The 17,500-nt window shown below is 41.4% G+C and overlaps 1 protein-coding gene across 1 annotated transcript in view; it reads right to left on the reverse strand.

Moving 5' to 3' along the window:
- Positions 1–1,934: 1,934 nt before the first annotated feature.
- LOC117726533 (uncharacterized protein DDB_G0271670-like) overlaps positions 1,935–17,500 on the reverse strand; it is a gene marked incomplete at its 5' end in the record, with an annotated part of 18,342 nt that continues 2,776 nt past the window's right edge. The window contains one exon of the mRNA XM_034526861.1: positions 1,935–2,159. Within this exon, the coding sequence (XP_034382752.1) occupies positions 1,935–2,159 (225 nt within the window). The remainder of the gene's footprint in view (positions 2,160–17,500) is intronic.

A 17,500-nucleotide genomic window follows, 5' to 3' on the forward strand; every position in this document is an offset into this window, starting at 1 on the left:
TGGGGCGCAGTGAACATTTCAGCCTCTAGCTGGCGCTGTACTGGACATAAAACACCTTAACTGCATATAAAATGTGGTTGTTGGTGTGTCTTCCTGTTGTTTTACGAGCGGTTCCTCAGAGGAGGCGTGGAGCGTCTCGGCTCCTCTTTTACGGCCGAGCAGAGTAATTGAACTGTAAATGTTTCGTCTACTTCGCTCCAGAAGCTCTGATGACACGACGTCCCACAGGAGGGAATTACATGAGGAGCCACAGAGCTGCTGCCATAAACATACAGTGTTCTAGTTACAGCCAGATCCATCCCACAAACATCACTTATTCAATTCAGTTTATTTTGTATAGCCCAATATCACAAATTACAAACTCCCCTCAGAGGGCTTTACAACCTGTACACATACGACATCCCTGACCTTTGACCTCACATCGGATCAGGAAAAACTCCCCAAAAATAACCTTTGACAGGGAAAAAAGTGAAGAAACCTTCAGGAGAGCAACAGAGGAGGATCCCTCTCCCCGGATGGACAGATGAATAGATGTCATGTGACCAGATGAACAGAGTTACAGAGTTACATAAACACATTACATGAATATGACAATGTATGAATGGAACTCCAATCCATGAAACAGAAGGAGGTAGAGAGGAGGGGGGGCGGGGCATCAGCAGGGCCAATGGGAGGCCGGCTCACCAGCATCAGACACCTCCAGGTCCAATGGACCCTCTGAGACGTGAAGTCACAACGACTCCGGGGAGGAAGCAGAGTTAATAAGGTGCAATGGAGAGATGTAAATTCATCCATAAGGAGAGAGAGAAGAGGAGATAGGTGCTCAGTGTATCCTAAAACATCCCCCAGCAGCATATAAGCCTATAGCAGCATATCAAGGGGCTGGACCAGGGCAAACCTGATTCAGCCCTAACTATAAGCACTATTAAAGAGGAAAGTCTTAAGTCTATTCTTAAATGAGGTGACTGTGTCTGCCTCCAGGACTGAAAGTGGAAGCTGGTTCCATAAAAGAGGAGCTTGATAACTGAAGGCTCTGGCTCCCATCCTACTTTTTAGGACTCTAGGAACCACAAGTAGCCCCGCATTATTCACTGTGTTCTGGTTCAGATGTGATGCTGACGGACTCCAGAGGGACCCTCAGGGTCCAGGGTGCTCTCCAGACCAGTTAGAGCTGGAATACTGTAGAACAAGGTGTGAGAGCACATATTCATAAATATCTATATTCTGGATTAGTCTGCCACACAACTAATTCCTTCAGGGATTAAAAATCTGGAAAATATTTTTGAGACAAGGTGAGAAAAGAGGTGATACTTTATATTATTTATATAGTTTTTAGGTACAGAATTCAGAGATTATATTTATTGTCTCCACGTGGCTCTCAACATGGAGACAGCTGAGCCGACAGCGAGGAGCTAACGGTGCTAACAGAGCTAAATTTATTATTAAATACTGAGTCAAATACTTTGGCGTCATAGCGATGAGATATTAAGTACAAAAACAGTGAGATACATAAACACTATAATTAAAAATGATAATTGTTTATCATCAAACTTCTGTATTTGAATGTAGACTCTGAGTCTCTGTTCTATTCTCCTGTTTATGTTCCATAAACTTTAATTCCATATGTTTGTTTTATGTTTCCAGTCCATCGTTATGAATGAAACGTGTTTCTACGAGTCGGCGATTTGTTTCTGCACGTTTAATTCTTCCTCCCACACAGAAGAAGAAGTGTGGACCGCCGACTGGGAGCTCTGGGAGCTCTGGGAGCTCTGGGAGGTGTTTTCCCAGCGCTGTGCGTCAGCAGGGGGGGGGGGGGGGGGGGGGGGGGGGGGGGCACGCCCTTCTGCAGCGCCGGTTGCATCACGGCTGTCAACATCAAACCAGTCGCTGCAGCCGAAGGCGGCGACGCTTCAGGACGCAACCACAACATCCACTCATTCCAGCTCCGGAAGTAACCGCCCACGCCACACGCCCACGCCACACGCCGCACGCCGCACGCCGCACGCCGCACGCCGCACGCCGCACGCCGCACGCCGCACGCCGCACGCCCCACAGCGAGGCCTCAGCGAGGCCTCCTCATTGCTTTCCCACCAGCGAGGCTGCTGGGATACCTGGCTGTGAGGCTGGGAGGTTAATGGGCCTCTGAGGGGGGCGTCGCCCTGCAGAGAACACAGGAAACACCTCCGAACAGCTCAGCCTGGTTATCCAGGCCGACCTCCTGCAACGTACCCGCTGGGCCTCCTCCTCCTCCTCCAGGAGCAGAACGACCCAGGACGTATTGCTGGACCTGCTGGAGGGAAGGGGGGCATGGGAGAACCAGAACCAGGACTGAGAGGGGCAGACTGTCAGACCCTGCTGCAGTAGAATGAGGTTTTCTGTAATCCACAGGGAGCACCAGAACCAACACTACCACTTTAGTCCACAGGGGGCACCAGAACCAACACTACCACTTTAGTCCACAGGGGGCACCAGAACCAACACTACCACTTTAGTCCACAGGGGGCACCAGAACCAACACTACCACTTTAGTCCACAGGGGGCACCAGAACCAACACTACCACTTTAATCCACAGGGGGCACCAGAACCAACACTACTACTTTAGTCCACAGGGGGCACCAGAACCAACACTACCACTTTAGTCCACAGGGGGCACCAGAACCAACACTACTACTTTAGTCCACAGGGGGCACCAGAACCATCACTAACACTTTAATCCACAGGGGGCACCAGAACCAACACTACTACTTTAGTCCACAGGGGGCACCAGAACCAACACTACCACTTTAGTCCACAGGGGGCACCAGAACCAACACTACTACTTTAGTCCACAGGGGGCACCAGAACCAACACTACCACTTTAGTCCACAGGGGGCGCCAGAACCAACACATAGCTAAAGTTCTTCTTAGTAACATTTATTCTTCTGCACAGTTTACAAAACAAATGCACTTGACTTGTATGAATATTGTATGTTGCTGTTTTTATATATTATGTATATACATATTATATTGTATTAGCTTCCTGTCAGCCTTGAGAGCGACCCGACTCACACACTTGGCCACTGAAGCCCATGACTGTCTTCCAGGACCGCAACGCCAACATCAGATTTTTCAATGTGGACTTTTGCTTGTGATGCAACGCAGCGAGCGACTCCTCTGGGTCTCCGTGAGCTGCAGCACTTGAAAGAAGAGAAACAGATGCAGTGATTTATTTCATCAGACAGCTCTGCATGAGTTCACTGTCTGACCTGAAAACTGCAGCATTAAACTCCAGCAGTCCACATTTAACTATCGGGCCCGGTGGGAAAGAGGGAGCGGGGTGTAAGTGGATGGACCTCCAGGCTGCCAAACATGTCAACATGCCCGTTAAAGAGCCAGATGGCTGGGCTTTGATCCGGATTTATGTGCCTCACCTTCCCTGATTGTCTCACAGACTGGCGTCGCTGTTTTCCTGCCTGCCAGCCTGAATCTTCTTCATCCACCCTCCTCTTCGCCTTCAGCACCCGCCCTCCAGTAGCGTGCAGAGGACAGAGGACAAAAAAGACAACGGTGCAAACCTTTTTTTCCCGATTAGCGACCAGGCTAACTTTTGCAAATAGCTTAATATTTAAATATATTTAGATTTAACTTCCAGTCTTTTTTGCCACCAGTTTGTTGAGTTTCCATTAGAGACCACGACTCACTCAAAAGATGACGTGAATACGCCATAACTAGCTAACTAGCGGATGGCTAGAACTAGCATGCTAGCTGTCATGTAACTAGCTAGCTCTACAGCTAATAATACTACAATATAATAGACAGCTGCATCTCTGTAAATGGAGCTTTTTACCAAGACTACTTTTAGATTTATTGAGTTCAAAGGTCATTTAAAGGTCATTTAAAAACAGTTAATTTACCAGGAAACACAAGTTCATTCGCACTCTGTTAAATGTCCAAAATAGTTTAAATCTGGGTAACAATTATTATAGTTGGCATTTTAACATGTTTACATAAGTATGTCACCGTTAGCCTTGTCTGATAGCATGCTAATGTAGCATGTCAACACGCAAGCTAAGTTAGCAACGGTAACGTTTAGCATATAAGTGGCCTCACAGAAATATGTGAAATGACACAATGGAACGTAATGAATAACACAGAGTTTAGAGTTCAGAGTTTAGTTTGTTCTGTAATTTAAATTAACAATAACTTTTAATCTCACTCACTTGAACGGCGGCATCCTAGGTCAAAGTTCTGTGTTATAAAATAAAATAGAACTTTATTAGCTCAAAGGAAACATTTGTGCCAGTTTCATTAAAGATTGAGAAATAAAAGAGATAAAGGGAATGCACGTGTCCACCACAACACTGGCATTCCATAAAACTTATTATTATTATTATTATTATTCCTGTGAGTTCAGGTCAGGCTGTTAGCATGCTACGTTAGCATCATGTGTGTTACTGAGGCTAACAGGAAGTTCATTGAGTGTTCATTGGGGCTTTGTGAGTCTCCGCCGGCTCCGCCCTCCTGATGAAGCTCCGCCTCCTCGCCATCCCAATTTGTTTTGAGGCGGCGAGGCATGTCTTCGGTTGGCCTCGTGAAGCTGTTAACACAGAGCACATTTTTACACGCTGCCATTAAAAGCCACACTCTTTTATTTTTAGCATGTCTCCGTTTGGATTGCTGGAGCGCTCCAGAGGGGACTGCTGGAACCAGGACTCTCGGAGCTGTGGAGCCAGATCCTGCACTTCAGCAGGACCGGCCCCGTTTCAGGCCTCCTTTGATGCCCACCCACCTTCCCCCAGTTACCCCCCCACCCCCCCCCCCCCCCCCCCCCCCCCGACCCTGCAGCTCCACGCATTAAGACAATGATGAGAAAAGGCTGGCTGCTGAACCTACAGCAGACGCCCCACAGATCCACCAAGCAACCGCCAACCAGAACCCTCCAACCCCCCAAACCCCCCCGGGACCACCATCTGACAGCCAGACGGGGACCCGGAGCCTCGGCCTCACATGTGGTGGGAGGGAGTGAGTGTTGGACCGCAGTGTGTGAAGCCACATGTTCTGACACCGAAGACCAACAGCCACTGAACGCTGCAGATTAACGAGTCTTTATTAGATCAGGTTTCATATTTCAGACCAACACGTCTTCAATAATCACAAAGGAGTTCAATTCTTATTATATGGAATATTATACATATTATTATATATTCATACTGTGTGTGTCGGCTGCATGTATTTTAAATCAAAATAAAATAAAATAAAATAAAAAATAATTAGTCCTCAGCCTAGAAAACAAAGTACAATACAGGTAAAAATATATATTAATTAATATATTATTAATATATATTTATATATTCATTTATTTATATTTATATATGACCATATATAGATACGTATATATATATATATATATATATATATATATATATATATATATATATATATTTATTTGTTCCACTTCCTGTTTTAAGTTTTAACTTCCTGTGTGTTCTTACTTACTCTGCTTGTTGTTAGTTCATGTAATTGTAATAATTAATATATCCATCATAACATTATTGAGACTCAAATAGTAAATAACTCAATACTTTCTCCACCAAATGTGACTGAAAATTTAAATAAAAAACAAAAAAGTTTTTTTTATAAATATATCAGAAAATACCAGAGTGTCTGTAAATGTGAATATTGATCCAAAGTGATCAGTAACTCCAGCTGTCAGATGAGTCTGTGGAAACGCTCTGAGGCAGCGATGACTCATGGAAACACAACTCATGGCACAACAAAGGGAGCGACGCACAATAGGAAACGCACAACAGATGGACAATGGGATCAATACCAGACGGCGGTGCCTTCAGGGACACTCTCCTCTCGTGGGAAAGATCGTCCGTTTACCGATAAACACCGTGATCAATAAACTAAATCTGCTGCAGGAAGTCCAGAGAAGTATTTCATGGATTCAGACCCGTGGAACAATAAATCAATTCTACGGAGATGAATCCCACATTTCATAACTTAATGATGTCATTAAGGTCTTTCTAACACACTCTTAAGGGAACACTTAAAGTGGATTGAAACATAAACGCTATTTGCATGGAATAAATAGTTTTTAGTAAAAAAAGAAAATGGACAAATGTTGAAGATAATCTACTAAGGAAGTTGAATCGGACTTTATTTATTTATTTAGAGGGAAATCACAGACTCTATACGAAGTGGCCGTCGCCATCTTGGTTCCTTTGCAACCAGTGAACAGGAAGTGACCAGGAAGTGACCAGGAAGTGACCATATATGGACGCTCCGGAAGAGGGGAGCTTGAATACCTTTCGTAGGCAGCAGGTCAACGTCTGCTTGAACCATTAGTGGCCTCCACCCTTTACCTCATGGCTGTGTGGGCCAGATGGAGAGCCGAGGACCCAGCTGCCTCCTCGCTCCCTTCCTCCTCTTCCTCCTCTTCCTCCTCGCTCCCTTCCTGCTCGTTCCCTTCCTGCTCGCTCCCTTCCTGCTCGCTCCCTTCCTCCTCGCTCCCTTCCTCCTCTTCCTCCTCGCTCCCTTCCTGCTCGCTCCCTTCCTGCTCGCTCCCTTCCTCCTCGCTCCCTTCCTCCTCGCTCCCTTCCTCCTCTTCCTCCTCTTCCTCCTCGCTCCCTTCCTGCTCGCTCCCTTCCTGCTCGCTCCCTTCCTCCTCGCTCCCTTCCTCCTCGCTCCCTTCCTCCTCGCTCCCTTCCTGCTCGCTCCCTTCCTGCTGGCTCCCTTCCTCCTCGCTCCCTTCCTGCTCGCTCCCTTCCTGCTCGCTCCCTTCCTCCTCGCTCCCTTCCTCCTCGCTGCCTTCCTCCTCACTCCCTTCCTCCTCGCTCCCTTCCTCCTCGCTCCCTTCCTCCTCGCTCCCTTCCTCCTCACTCCCTTCCTCCTCTTCATCACAACAGCACTGACCCGTACATGGCTGTGTATGAATGTGCACATGGAGGTTCTCCGGGGTTCTCAAAGGGAAGCCGACCGGAGTGAGAACCCACATTGTTTTTCTGGAGAGACGAAACATAACGACAGTTAAATTAATACACATGGGAAAGTTGGGTTCAATAAATACCTTCACTCACACATTTACTGTGAGGGAAATAATATCTGCATGTGGGACTGATCAGAGATGGACAATGGGAACGCCCAGACCTCCGTTAGCATGCAGCTCGTTAGCATGCTGCTCATTACCATGCTGCTCATTACCATGCAGCTCGTTAGCATGCTGCTCATTACCATGCTGCTCATTACCATGCAGCTCAAAAGCATGCTGCTCGTTAGCATGCAGCTCGTTAGCATGCTGCTCATTACCATGCAGCTCAAAAGCATGCTGCTCGTTAGCATGCAGCTCGTTGGCATGCAGCTTGTTAGCATGCAGCTCGTTAGCATGCTGCTCATTACCATGCTGCTCATTACCATGCAGCTCATTAGCATGCAGCTCCTTAGCATGCTGCTCATTACCATACAGCTAAAAAGCATGCTGCTCATTAGCATGCAGCTCGTTGGCATGCTGCTCATTACCATGCTGCTCATTAGCATGCTGCTTGTTGGCATGCAGCTTGTTAGCATGCAGCTCATTACCATGCTGCTCATTAGCATGCTGCTCGTTGGCATGCAGCTTGTTAGCATGCAGCTCGTTAGCATGCAGCTCATTACCATGCTGCTCGTTACCATGCTGCTCGTTGGCATGCAGCTTGTTAGCATGCAGCTCGTTAGCACAAACCAAGGCCAGCATGTGGTGGAGAGCAGACCATTAACATGTGGAACCGTCCACATAGTTCTTCTCAGAGCTTCAGTCAATCCATCCAGTCAATCCACCTTCTTCTCCAGGTGGATCTCCTGAATGACGGAGAGGAGGGGAAAGAGGACTGCGTGATTAAATCCTCACTAAGCTTCCATTTCTGGAGGCAAAGTTACGCAGACCCACTTTCTCTGTGTTGAGGCCCTGAAGGTTCTAGATGAAGACCCACCTGAGCTGCTACCTGCTGGAGGGAACCAGCACCTCAGGGGCCGGGCGGGGTTCCTGAACACAAGATAACAACACAAGATAACAACAAAGGTAACAACACAAGGTAACGACACAAGGTAACAACACAAGATAACAACAAAGGTAACAACACAAGGTAACGACACAAGGTAACAACACAAGATAACAACAAAGATAACAACACAAGGTAACGACACAAGGTAACAACACAAGATAACAACAAAGGTAACAACACAAGGTAACGACACAAGGTAACGACACAAGGTAACGACACAAGATAACAACAAAGGTAACAACACAAGGTAACGACACAAGATAACAACAAAGGTAACAACACAAGATAACAACACAAGATAACAACACAAGATAACAACAAAGGTAACAACACAAGATAACAACACAAGATAACAACACAAGATAACAACACAAGATAACAACACAAGATAACAACACAAGATAACGACACAAGGTAACGACACAAGATAACAACACAAGATAACAACACAAGATAACAACACAAGATAACAACACAAGGTAACAACACAATGTAACAACAAAGGTAACAACACAAGGTAACAACAAAGGTAACAACACAAGGTAACAACACAAGGTAACAACAAAGGTAACAACACAAGATAACAACACAAGATAACAACACAAGATAACAACACAAGATAACAACACAAGGTAACAACAAAGGTAACAACACAAGATAACAACACAAGATAACAACACAAGATAACAACACAAGATAACAACAAAGGTAACAACACAAGGTAACGACACAAGATAACAACACAAGATAACAACACAAGATAACAACACAAGGTAACAACAAAGGTAACAACACAAGGCAACAACACAAGGCAACAACACAAGGTAACAACAAAGGTAACAACACAAGGTAACAACAAAGGTAACAACACAAGGTAACAACACAAGGTAACAACAAAGGTAACAACACAAGATAACAACACAAGATAACAACACAAGATAACAACACAAGATAACAACAAAGGTAACAACACAAGGTAACGACACAAGGTAACGACACAAGATAACAACACAAGATAACAACACAAGATAACAACACAAGATAACAACACAAGATAACAACAAAGGTAACAACACAAGATAACAACACAAGGTAACGACACAAGATAACAACACAAGATAACAACACAAGGTAACAACAAAGGTAACAGCACAAGATAACAACAAAGGTAACAACAAAGTTAACAGCACAAGGTAACAACACAAGGTAACAACACAAGGTAACAACACAAGGTAACAACAAAGGTAACAACACAAGATAACAACACAAGGTAACGACACAAGATAACAACACAAGGTAACAACACAAGATAACAACAAAGGTAACAACACAAGATAACAACAAAGGTAACAACAAAGGTAACAGCACAAGATAACAACAAAGGTAACAACAAAGGTAACAGCACAAGGTAACAACAAAGGTAACAACAAAGGTAACGACACAAGGTAACAACACAAGATAACAACAAAGGTAACGACACAAGGTAACAACACAAGATAACAACAAAGGTAACAACACAAGATAACAACAAAGGTAACGACACAAGGTAACGACACAAGATAACAACAAAGGTAACAACACAAGGTAACAACACAAGGCAACAACACAAGGTAACAACACAAGGTAACAACACAAGGTAACAACACAAGGTAACAACACAATGTAACAACAACACAAGATAACAACAAAGGTAACAACACAAGGTAACAACACAAGGTAACAACACAAGGTAACAACACAAGGTAACAACACAATGTAACAACAACACAAGATAACAACAAAGGTAACAACACAAGATAACAACACAAGATAACAACACAAGATAACAACACAAGATAACAACAAAGGTAACAACACAAGGTAACGACACAAGGTAACGACACAAGATAACAACAAAGGTAACAACACAAGATAACAACACAAGATAACAACACAAGATAGCAACACAAGATAACAACAAAGGTAACAACACAAGATAGCAACACAAGATAACAACAAAGGTAACAACACAAGGTAGCGACACAAGATAACAACAAAGGTAACAACACAAGGTAACAACAACACAAGGTAACAACACAAGGTAACAACACAAGGCAACAACACAAGGTAACAACACAAGGCAACAACACAAGGCAACAACACAAGGTAAAAACAAAGGTAACAACACAAGGTAACAACACAAGGTAACAACACAAGGTAACAACAAAGGTAACAACACAAGGTAACAACAAAGGTAACAACACAATGTAACAACAACACAAGGTAACAACACAAGGTAACAACAACACAAGGTAACAACACAAGGTAACAACAAAGGTAACAACACAAGGTAACGACACAAGGTAACAACACAAGGTAACAACACAAGGTAACAACAAAGGTAACAACACAAGGTAACGACACAAGGTAACGACACAAGATAACAACAAAGGTAACAACACAAGGTAACGACACAAGGTAACAACACAAGATAACAACAAAGGTAACAACACAAGGAAACGACACAAGGTAACGACACAAGATAACAACAAAGGTAACAACACAAGGTAACGACACAAGATAACAACAAAGGTAACAACACAAGATAACAACACAAGATAACAACACAAGATAACAACAAAGGTAACAACACAAGATAACAACACAAGATAACAACACAAGATAACAACACAAGATAACAACACAAGATAACAACACAAGATAACGACACAAGGTAACGACACAAGATAACAACACAAGATAACAACACAAGATAACAACACAAGATAACAACACAAGGTAACAACACAATGTAACAACAACACAAGTTAACAACACAAGATAACAACACAAGATAACAACACAAGGTAACGACACAAGGTAACAACACAAGATAACAACAAAGGTAACAACACAAGGTAACAACAACACAAGTTAACAACACAAGATAACAACACAAGATAACAACACAAGATAACAACAAAGGTAACAACACAAGATAACAACACAAGATAACAACACAAGATAACGACACAAGATAACAACACAAGATAACAACACAAGGTAACAACAAAGGTAACAACACAAGGCAACAACACAAGGCAACAACACAAGGTAACAACAAAGGTAACAACACAAGGTAACAACACAAGGTAACAACAAAGGTAACAACACAAGATAACAACACAAGATAACAACACAAGATAACAACACAAGATAACAACAAAGGTAACAACACAAGATAACAACACAAGGTAACGACACAAGATAACAACACAAGATAACAACACAAGGTAACAACAAAGGTAACAGCACAAGATAACAACAAAGGTAACAACAAAGTTAACAGCACAAGGTAACAACACAAGGTAACAACACAAGGTAACAACACAAGGTAACAACAAAGGTAACAACACAAGATAACAACACAAGGTAACGACACAAGATAACAACACAAGGTAACAACACAAGATAACAACAAAGGTAACAACACAAGATAACAACAAAGGTAACAACAAAGGTAACAGCACAAGATAACAACAAAGGTAACAACAAAGGTAACAGCACAAGGTAACAACAAAGGTAACAACAAAGGTAACGACACAAGGTAACAACACAAGATAACAACAAAGGTAACGACACAAGGTAACAACACAAGATAACAACAAAGGTAACAACACAAGATAACAACAAAGGTAACGACACAAGGTAACGACACAAGATAACAACAAAGGTAACAACACAAGGTAACAACACAAGGCAACAACACAAGGTAACAACACAAGGTAACAACACAAGGTAACAACACAAGGTAACAACACAATGTAACAACAACACAAGATAACAACAAAGGTAACAACAAAGGTAACAACACAAGATAACAACACAAGATAACAACACAAGATAACAACACAAGATAACAACAAAGGTAACAACACAAGGTAACGACACAAGGTAACGACACAAGATAACAACAAAGGTAACAACACAAGATAACAACACAAGATAGCAACACAAGATAACAACAAAGGTAACAACACAAGGTAGCGACACAAGATAACAACAAAGGTAACAACACAAGGTAACAACAACACAAGGTAACAACACAAGGTAACAACACAAGGCAACAACACAAGGTAACAACACAAGGCAACAACACAAGGCAACAACACAAGGTAACAACAAAGGTAACAACACAAGGTAACAACACAAGGTAACAACACAAGGTAACAACAAAGGTAACAACACAAGGTAACAACAAAGGTAACAACACAATGTAACAACAACACAAGGTAACAACACAAGGGAACAACAAAGGTAACAACACAAGGTAACAACAAAGGTAACAACACAATGTAACAACAACACAAGGTAACAACACAAGGTAACAACAACACAAGGTAACAACACAAGGTAACAACAAAGGTAACAACACAAGGTAACGACACAAGGTAACAACACAAGGTAACAACACAAGGTAACAACACAAGGTAACAACACAATGTAACAACACAAGGTAACGACACAAGGTAACAACACAAGGTAACAACACAAGGTAACAACAACACAAGGTAACAACACAAGATAACAACACAAGGTAACAACACAAGGTAACAACACAAGGTAACAACACAAGGTAACAACACAAGGAAACAACACAATGTAACAACACAAGGTAACGACACAAGGTAACAACACAAGGTAACAACACAAGGTAACAACACAAGGTAACAACACAAGGTAACAACAACACAAGATAACAACACAAGGTAACAACAACACAAGGTAACAACACAAGGTAACAACACAAGGTAACAACAAAGGTAACAACACAAGGTAACAACACAAGGTAACAACAAAGGTAACAACACAAGGTAACAACACAAGGTAACAACAACACAAGGTAACAACACAAGATAACAACACAAGGTAACAACACAAGGTAACAACACAAGGTAACAACACAAGGTAACAACACAATGTAACAACACAAGGTAACGACACAAGGTAACAACACAAGGTAACAACACAAGGTAACAACACAAGGTAACAACACAAGGTAACAACAACACAAGATAACAACACAAGGTAACAACAACACAAGGTAACAACACAAGGTAACAACACAAGGTAACAACACAAGGTAACAACACAATGTAACAACACAAGGTAACAACACAAGGTAACAACACAAGGTAACAACACAATGTAACAACACAAGGTAACGACACAAGGTAACAACACAAGGTAACAACACAAGGTAACAACAACACAAGGTAACAACACAAGGTAACAACAACACAAGGTAACAACACAAGGTAACAACAACACAAGGTAACAACAACACAAGGTAACAACACAAGGTAACAACACAAGGTAACAACACAAGGTAACAACAACACAAGGTAACAACACAAGGTAACAACAAAGGTAACAATACAAGGTAACAACAAAGGTAACAACACAAGGTAACGACACAAGGTAACAACACAAGGTAACAACACAAGGTAACAACACAAGGTAACAACACAAGGTATTAACACAAGGTAACAACACAATGTAACAACACAAGGTAACAACAACACAAGGTAACAACACAAGACAACAACACAAGGTAACAACACAAGGTAACAACACAAGGTAACGACACAAGGTAACAACACAAGGTAACAACACAAGGTAACAACACAAGGTAACGACACAAGGTAACAACACAAGGTACCAACACAAGGTAACAACACAAGGTAACAACACAAAATAACAACAACACAAGGTAACGACACAAGATAACAACACAAGTTAACAACACAAGGTAACAACACAAGATAACAACACAAGGTAACAACACAATGTAACAACAACACAAGATAACAACACAAGGTAACAACACAAGGTAACAACAACACAAGGTAACAACACAAGGTAACAACAACACAAGGTAACAACACAAGGTAACAACAACACAAGGTAACAACACAAGGTAACAACAAAGGTAACAACACAAGGTAACAACACAAGGTAACAACACAATGTAACAACACAAGGTAACAACACAAGGTAACAACAACACAAGGTAACAACACAAGATAACAACACAAGGTAACAACACAAGGTAACAACACAATGTAACAACACAAGGTAACAACAACACAAGGTAACAACACAAGGTAACAACACAAGGTAACAACAACACAAGGTAACAACACAAGGTAACGACACAATGTAACAACACAAGGTAACAACACAAGGTAACGACATAAGGTAACAACACAAGGTAACAACACAAGGTAACAACAACACAAGGTAACAACACAAGGTAACAACAACACAAGGTAACAACACAAGGTAACAACAACACAAGGTAACAACACAAGGTAACAACAAAGGTAACAACACAATGTAACAACACAAGATAACAACAACACAAGGTAACAACACAAGGTAACAACAACACAAGGTAACAACACAAGGTAACAACAACACAAGGCAACCACACAAGGTAACAACACAAGGTAACAACAAAGGTAACAACACAATGTAACAACACAAGGTAACAACAACACAAGGTAACAACACAAGGTAACAACAACACAAGGTAACAACACAAGGTAACAACAACACAAGGTAACAACACAAGGTAACAACAACACAAGGTAACAACACAAGGTAACAACAAAGGTAACAACAAAGGTAACAACACAATGTAACAACACAAGATAACAACAACACAAGGTAACAACACAAGGTAACAACAACACAAGGTAACAACAACACAAGGTAACAACACAAGGTAACAACAAAGGTAACAACACAATGTAACAACACAAGATAACAACAACACAAGGTAACAACACAAGGTAACAACAACACAAGATAACAACAACACAAGGTAACAACACAAGGTAACAACAAAGGTAACAACACAATGTAACAACACAAGATAACAACAACACAAGGTAACAACACAAGGTAACAACAACACAAGGTAACAACACAAGGTAACAACACAAGATAACAACACAAGGTAACAACACAAGGTAACAACACAAGGTAACAACACAAGATAACAACACAAGGTAACAACACAAGGTAACAACACAAGGTAACAACACAAGGTAACAACACAAGGTAACAACACAAGGTAACAACAACACAAGGTAACAACACAAGGTAACAACACAAGGTAACAACACAAGGTAACGACACAAGGTAACAACACAAGGTAACAACACAAGGTAACAACACAAGGTAACGACACAAGATAACAACACAAGGTAACAACACAAGGTAACAACACAAGGTAACAACACAAGGTAACAACACAAGGTAACGACACAAGGTAACAACACAAGGTAACAACAAAGGTAACAACACAATGTAACAACACAAGGTAACAACAAAGGTAACAACACAAGGTAACAACACAAGGTAACAACAACACAAGGTAACAACACAAGGTAACAACACAAGGTAACAACAAAGGTAACAACACAATGTAACAACACAAGATAACAACAACACAAGGTAACAATAACACAAGGTAACAACACAAGGTAACAACACAAGGTAACAACAACACAAGGTAACAACACAAGATAACAACACAAGGTAACAACACAAGGTAACAACAACACAAGGTAACAACACAAGGTAACAACAACACAAGGTAACAACACAAGGTAACGACACAAGGTAACAACACAAGGTAACAACACAAGGTAACAACACAAGGTAACGACACAAGATAACAACACAAGGTAACAACACAAGGTAACGACACAAGGTAACAACACAAGGTAACAACAAAGGTAACAACACAATGTAACAACACAAGGTAACAACAAAGGTAACAACACAAGGTAACAACAACACAAGGTAACAACACAAGGTAACAACACAAGGTAACAACACAAGGTAACAACACAAGGTAACAACACAAGGTAACGACACAAGATAACAACACAAGGTAACAACACAAGGTAACAACACAAGGTAACGACACAAGGTAACAACAAAGGTAACAACACAATGTAACAACACAAGGTAACAACAAAGGTAACAACACAAGGTAACAACAACACAAGGTAACAACACAAGGTAACAACACAAGGTAACAACAAAGGTAACAACACAATGTAACAACACAAGGTAACAACAACACAAGGTAACAACACAAGGTAACAACACAAGGTAACAACAAAGGTAACAACACAATGTAACAACACAAGATAACAACACAATGTAACAACACAAGATAACAACAACACAAGGTAACAACACAAGGTAACGACACAAGATAACAACACAAGGTAACAACACAAGGTAACAACACAAGGTAACAACACAAGGTAACAACACAAGGTAACAACAAAGGTAACAACACAATGTAACAACACAAGATAACAACAACACAAGGTAACAACACAAGGTAACGACACAAGATAACAACACAAGGTAACAACACAAGGTAACAACACAAGGTAACAACACAAGGTAACGACACAAGGTAACAACACAAGGTACCAACACAAGGTAACAACACAAGGTAACAACACAAAATAACAACAACACAAGGTAACGACAACACAAGGTAACAACACAAGACAACAACACAAGGTAACAACACAAGGTAACAACACAAGGTAACAACACAAGGTAACGACACAAGGTAACAACACAAGGTACCAACACAAGGTAACAACACAAAATAACAACAACACAAGGTAACGACACAAGATAACAACACAAGTTAACAACACAAGGTAACAACACAAGATAACAACACAAGATAACAACACAAGGTAACAACACAAGGTAACAACAACACAAGGTAACAACACAAGGTAACAACAACACAAGGTAACAACACAAGGTAACAACAACACAAGGTAACAACACAAGATAACAACACAAGATAACAACACAAGGTAACAACACAAGGTAACAACAACACAAGGTAACAACACAAGGTAACAACAACACAAGGTAACAACACAAGGTAACAACAACACAAGGTAACAACACAAGGTAACAACAAAGGTAACAACACAAGGTAACAACACAAGGTAACAACACAATGTAACAACACAAGGTAACAACACAAGGTAACAACAACACAAGGTAACAACACAAGATAACAACACAAGGTAACAACAACACAAGGTAACAACACAATGTAACAACACAAGGTAACAACAACACAAGGTAACAACACAAGGTAACAACAACACAAGGTAACAACACAAGGTAACGACACAATGTAACAACACAAGGTAACAACACAAGGTAACGACATAAGGTAACAACACAAGGTAACAACACAAGGTAACAACAACACAAGGTAACAACACAAGGTAACAACAACACAAGGTAACAACACAAGGTAACAACAACACAAGGTAACAACACAAGGTAACAACAAAGGTAACAACACAATGTAACAACACAAGATAACAACAACACAAGGTAACAACACAAGGTAACAACAACACAAGGTAAC

Source organism: Cyclopterus lumpus, chromosome 23 (genome assembly GCF_009769545.1).
Source record: "Cyclopterus lumpus isolate fCycLum1 chromosome 23, fCycLum1.pri, whole genome shotgun sequence".
In the NCBI taxonomy this organism is placed as follows: Eukaryota; Metazoa; Chordata; class Actinopteri; order Perciformes; family Cyclopteridae; genus Cyclopterus; species Cyclopterus lumpus.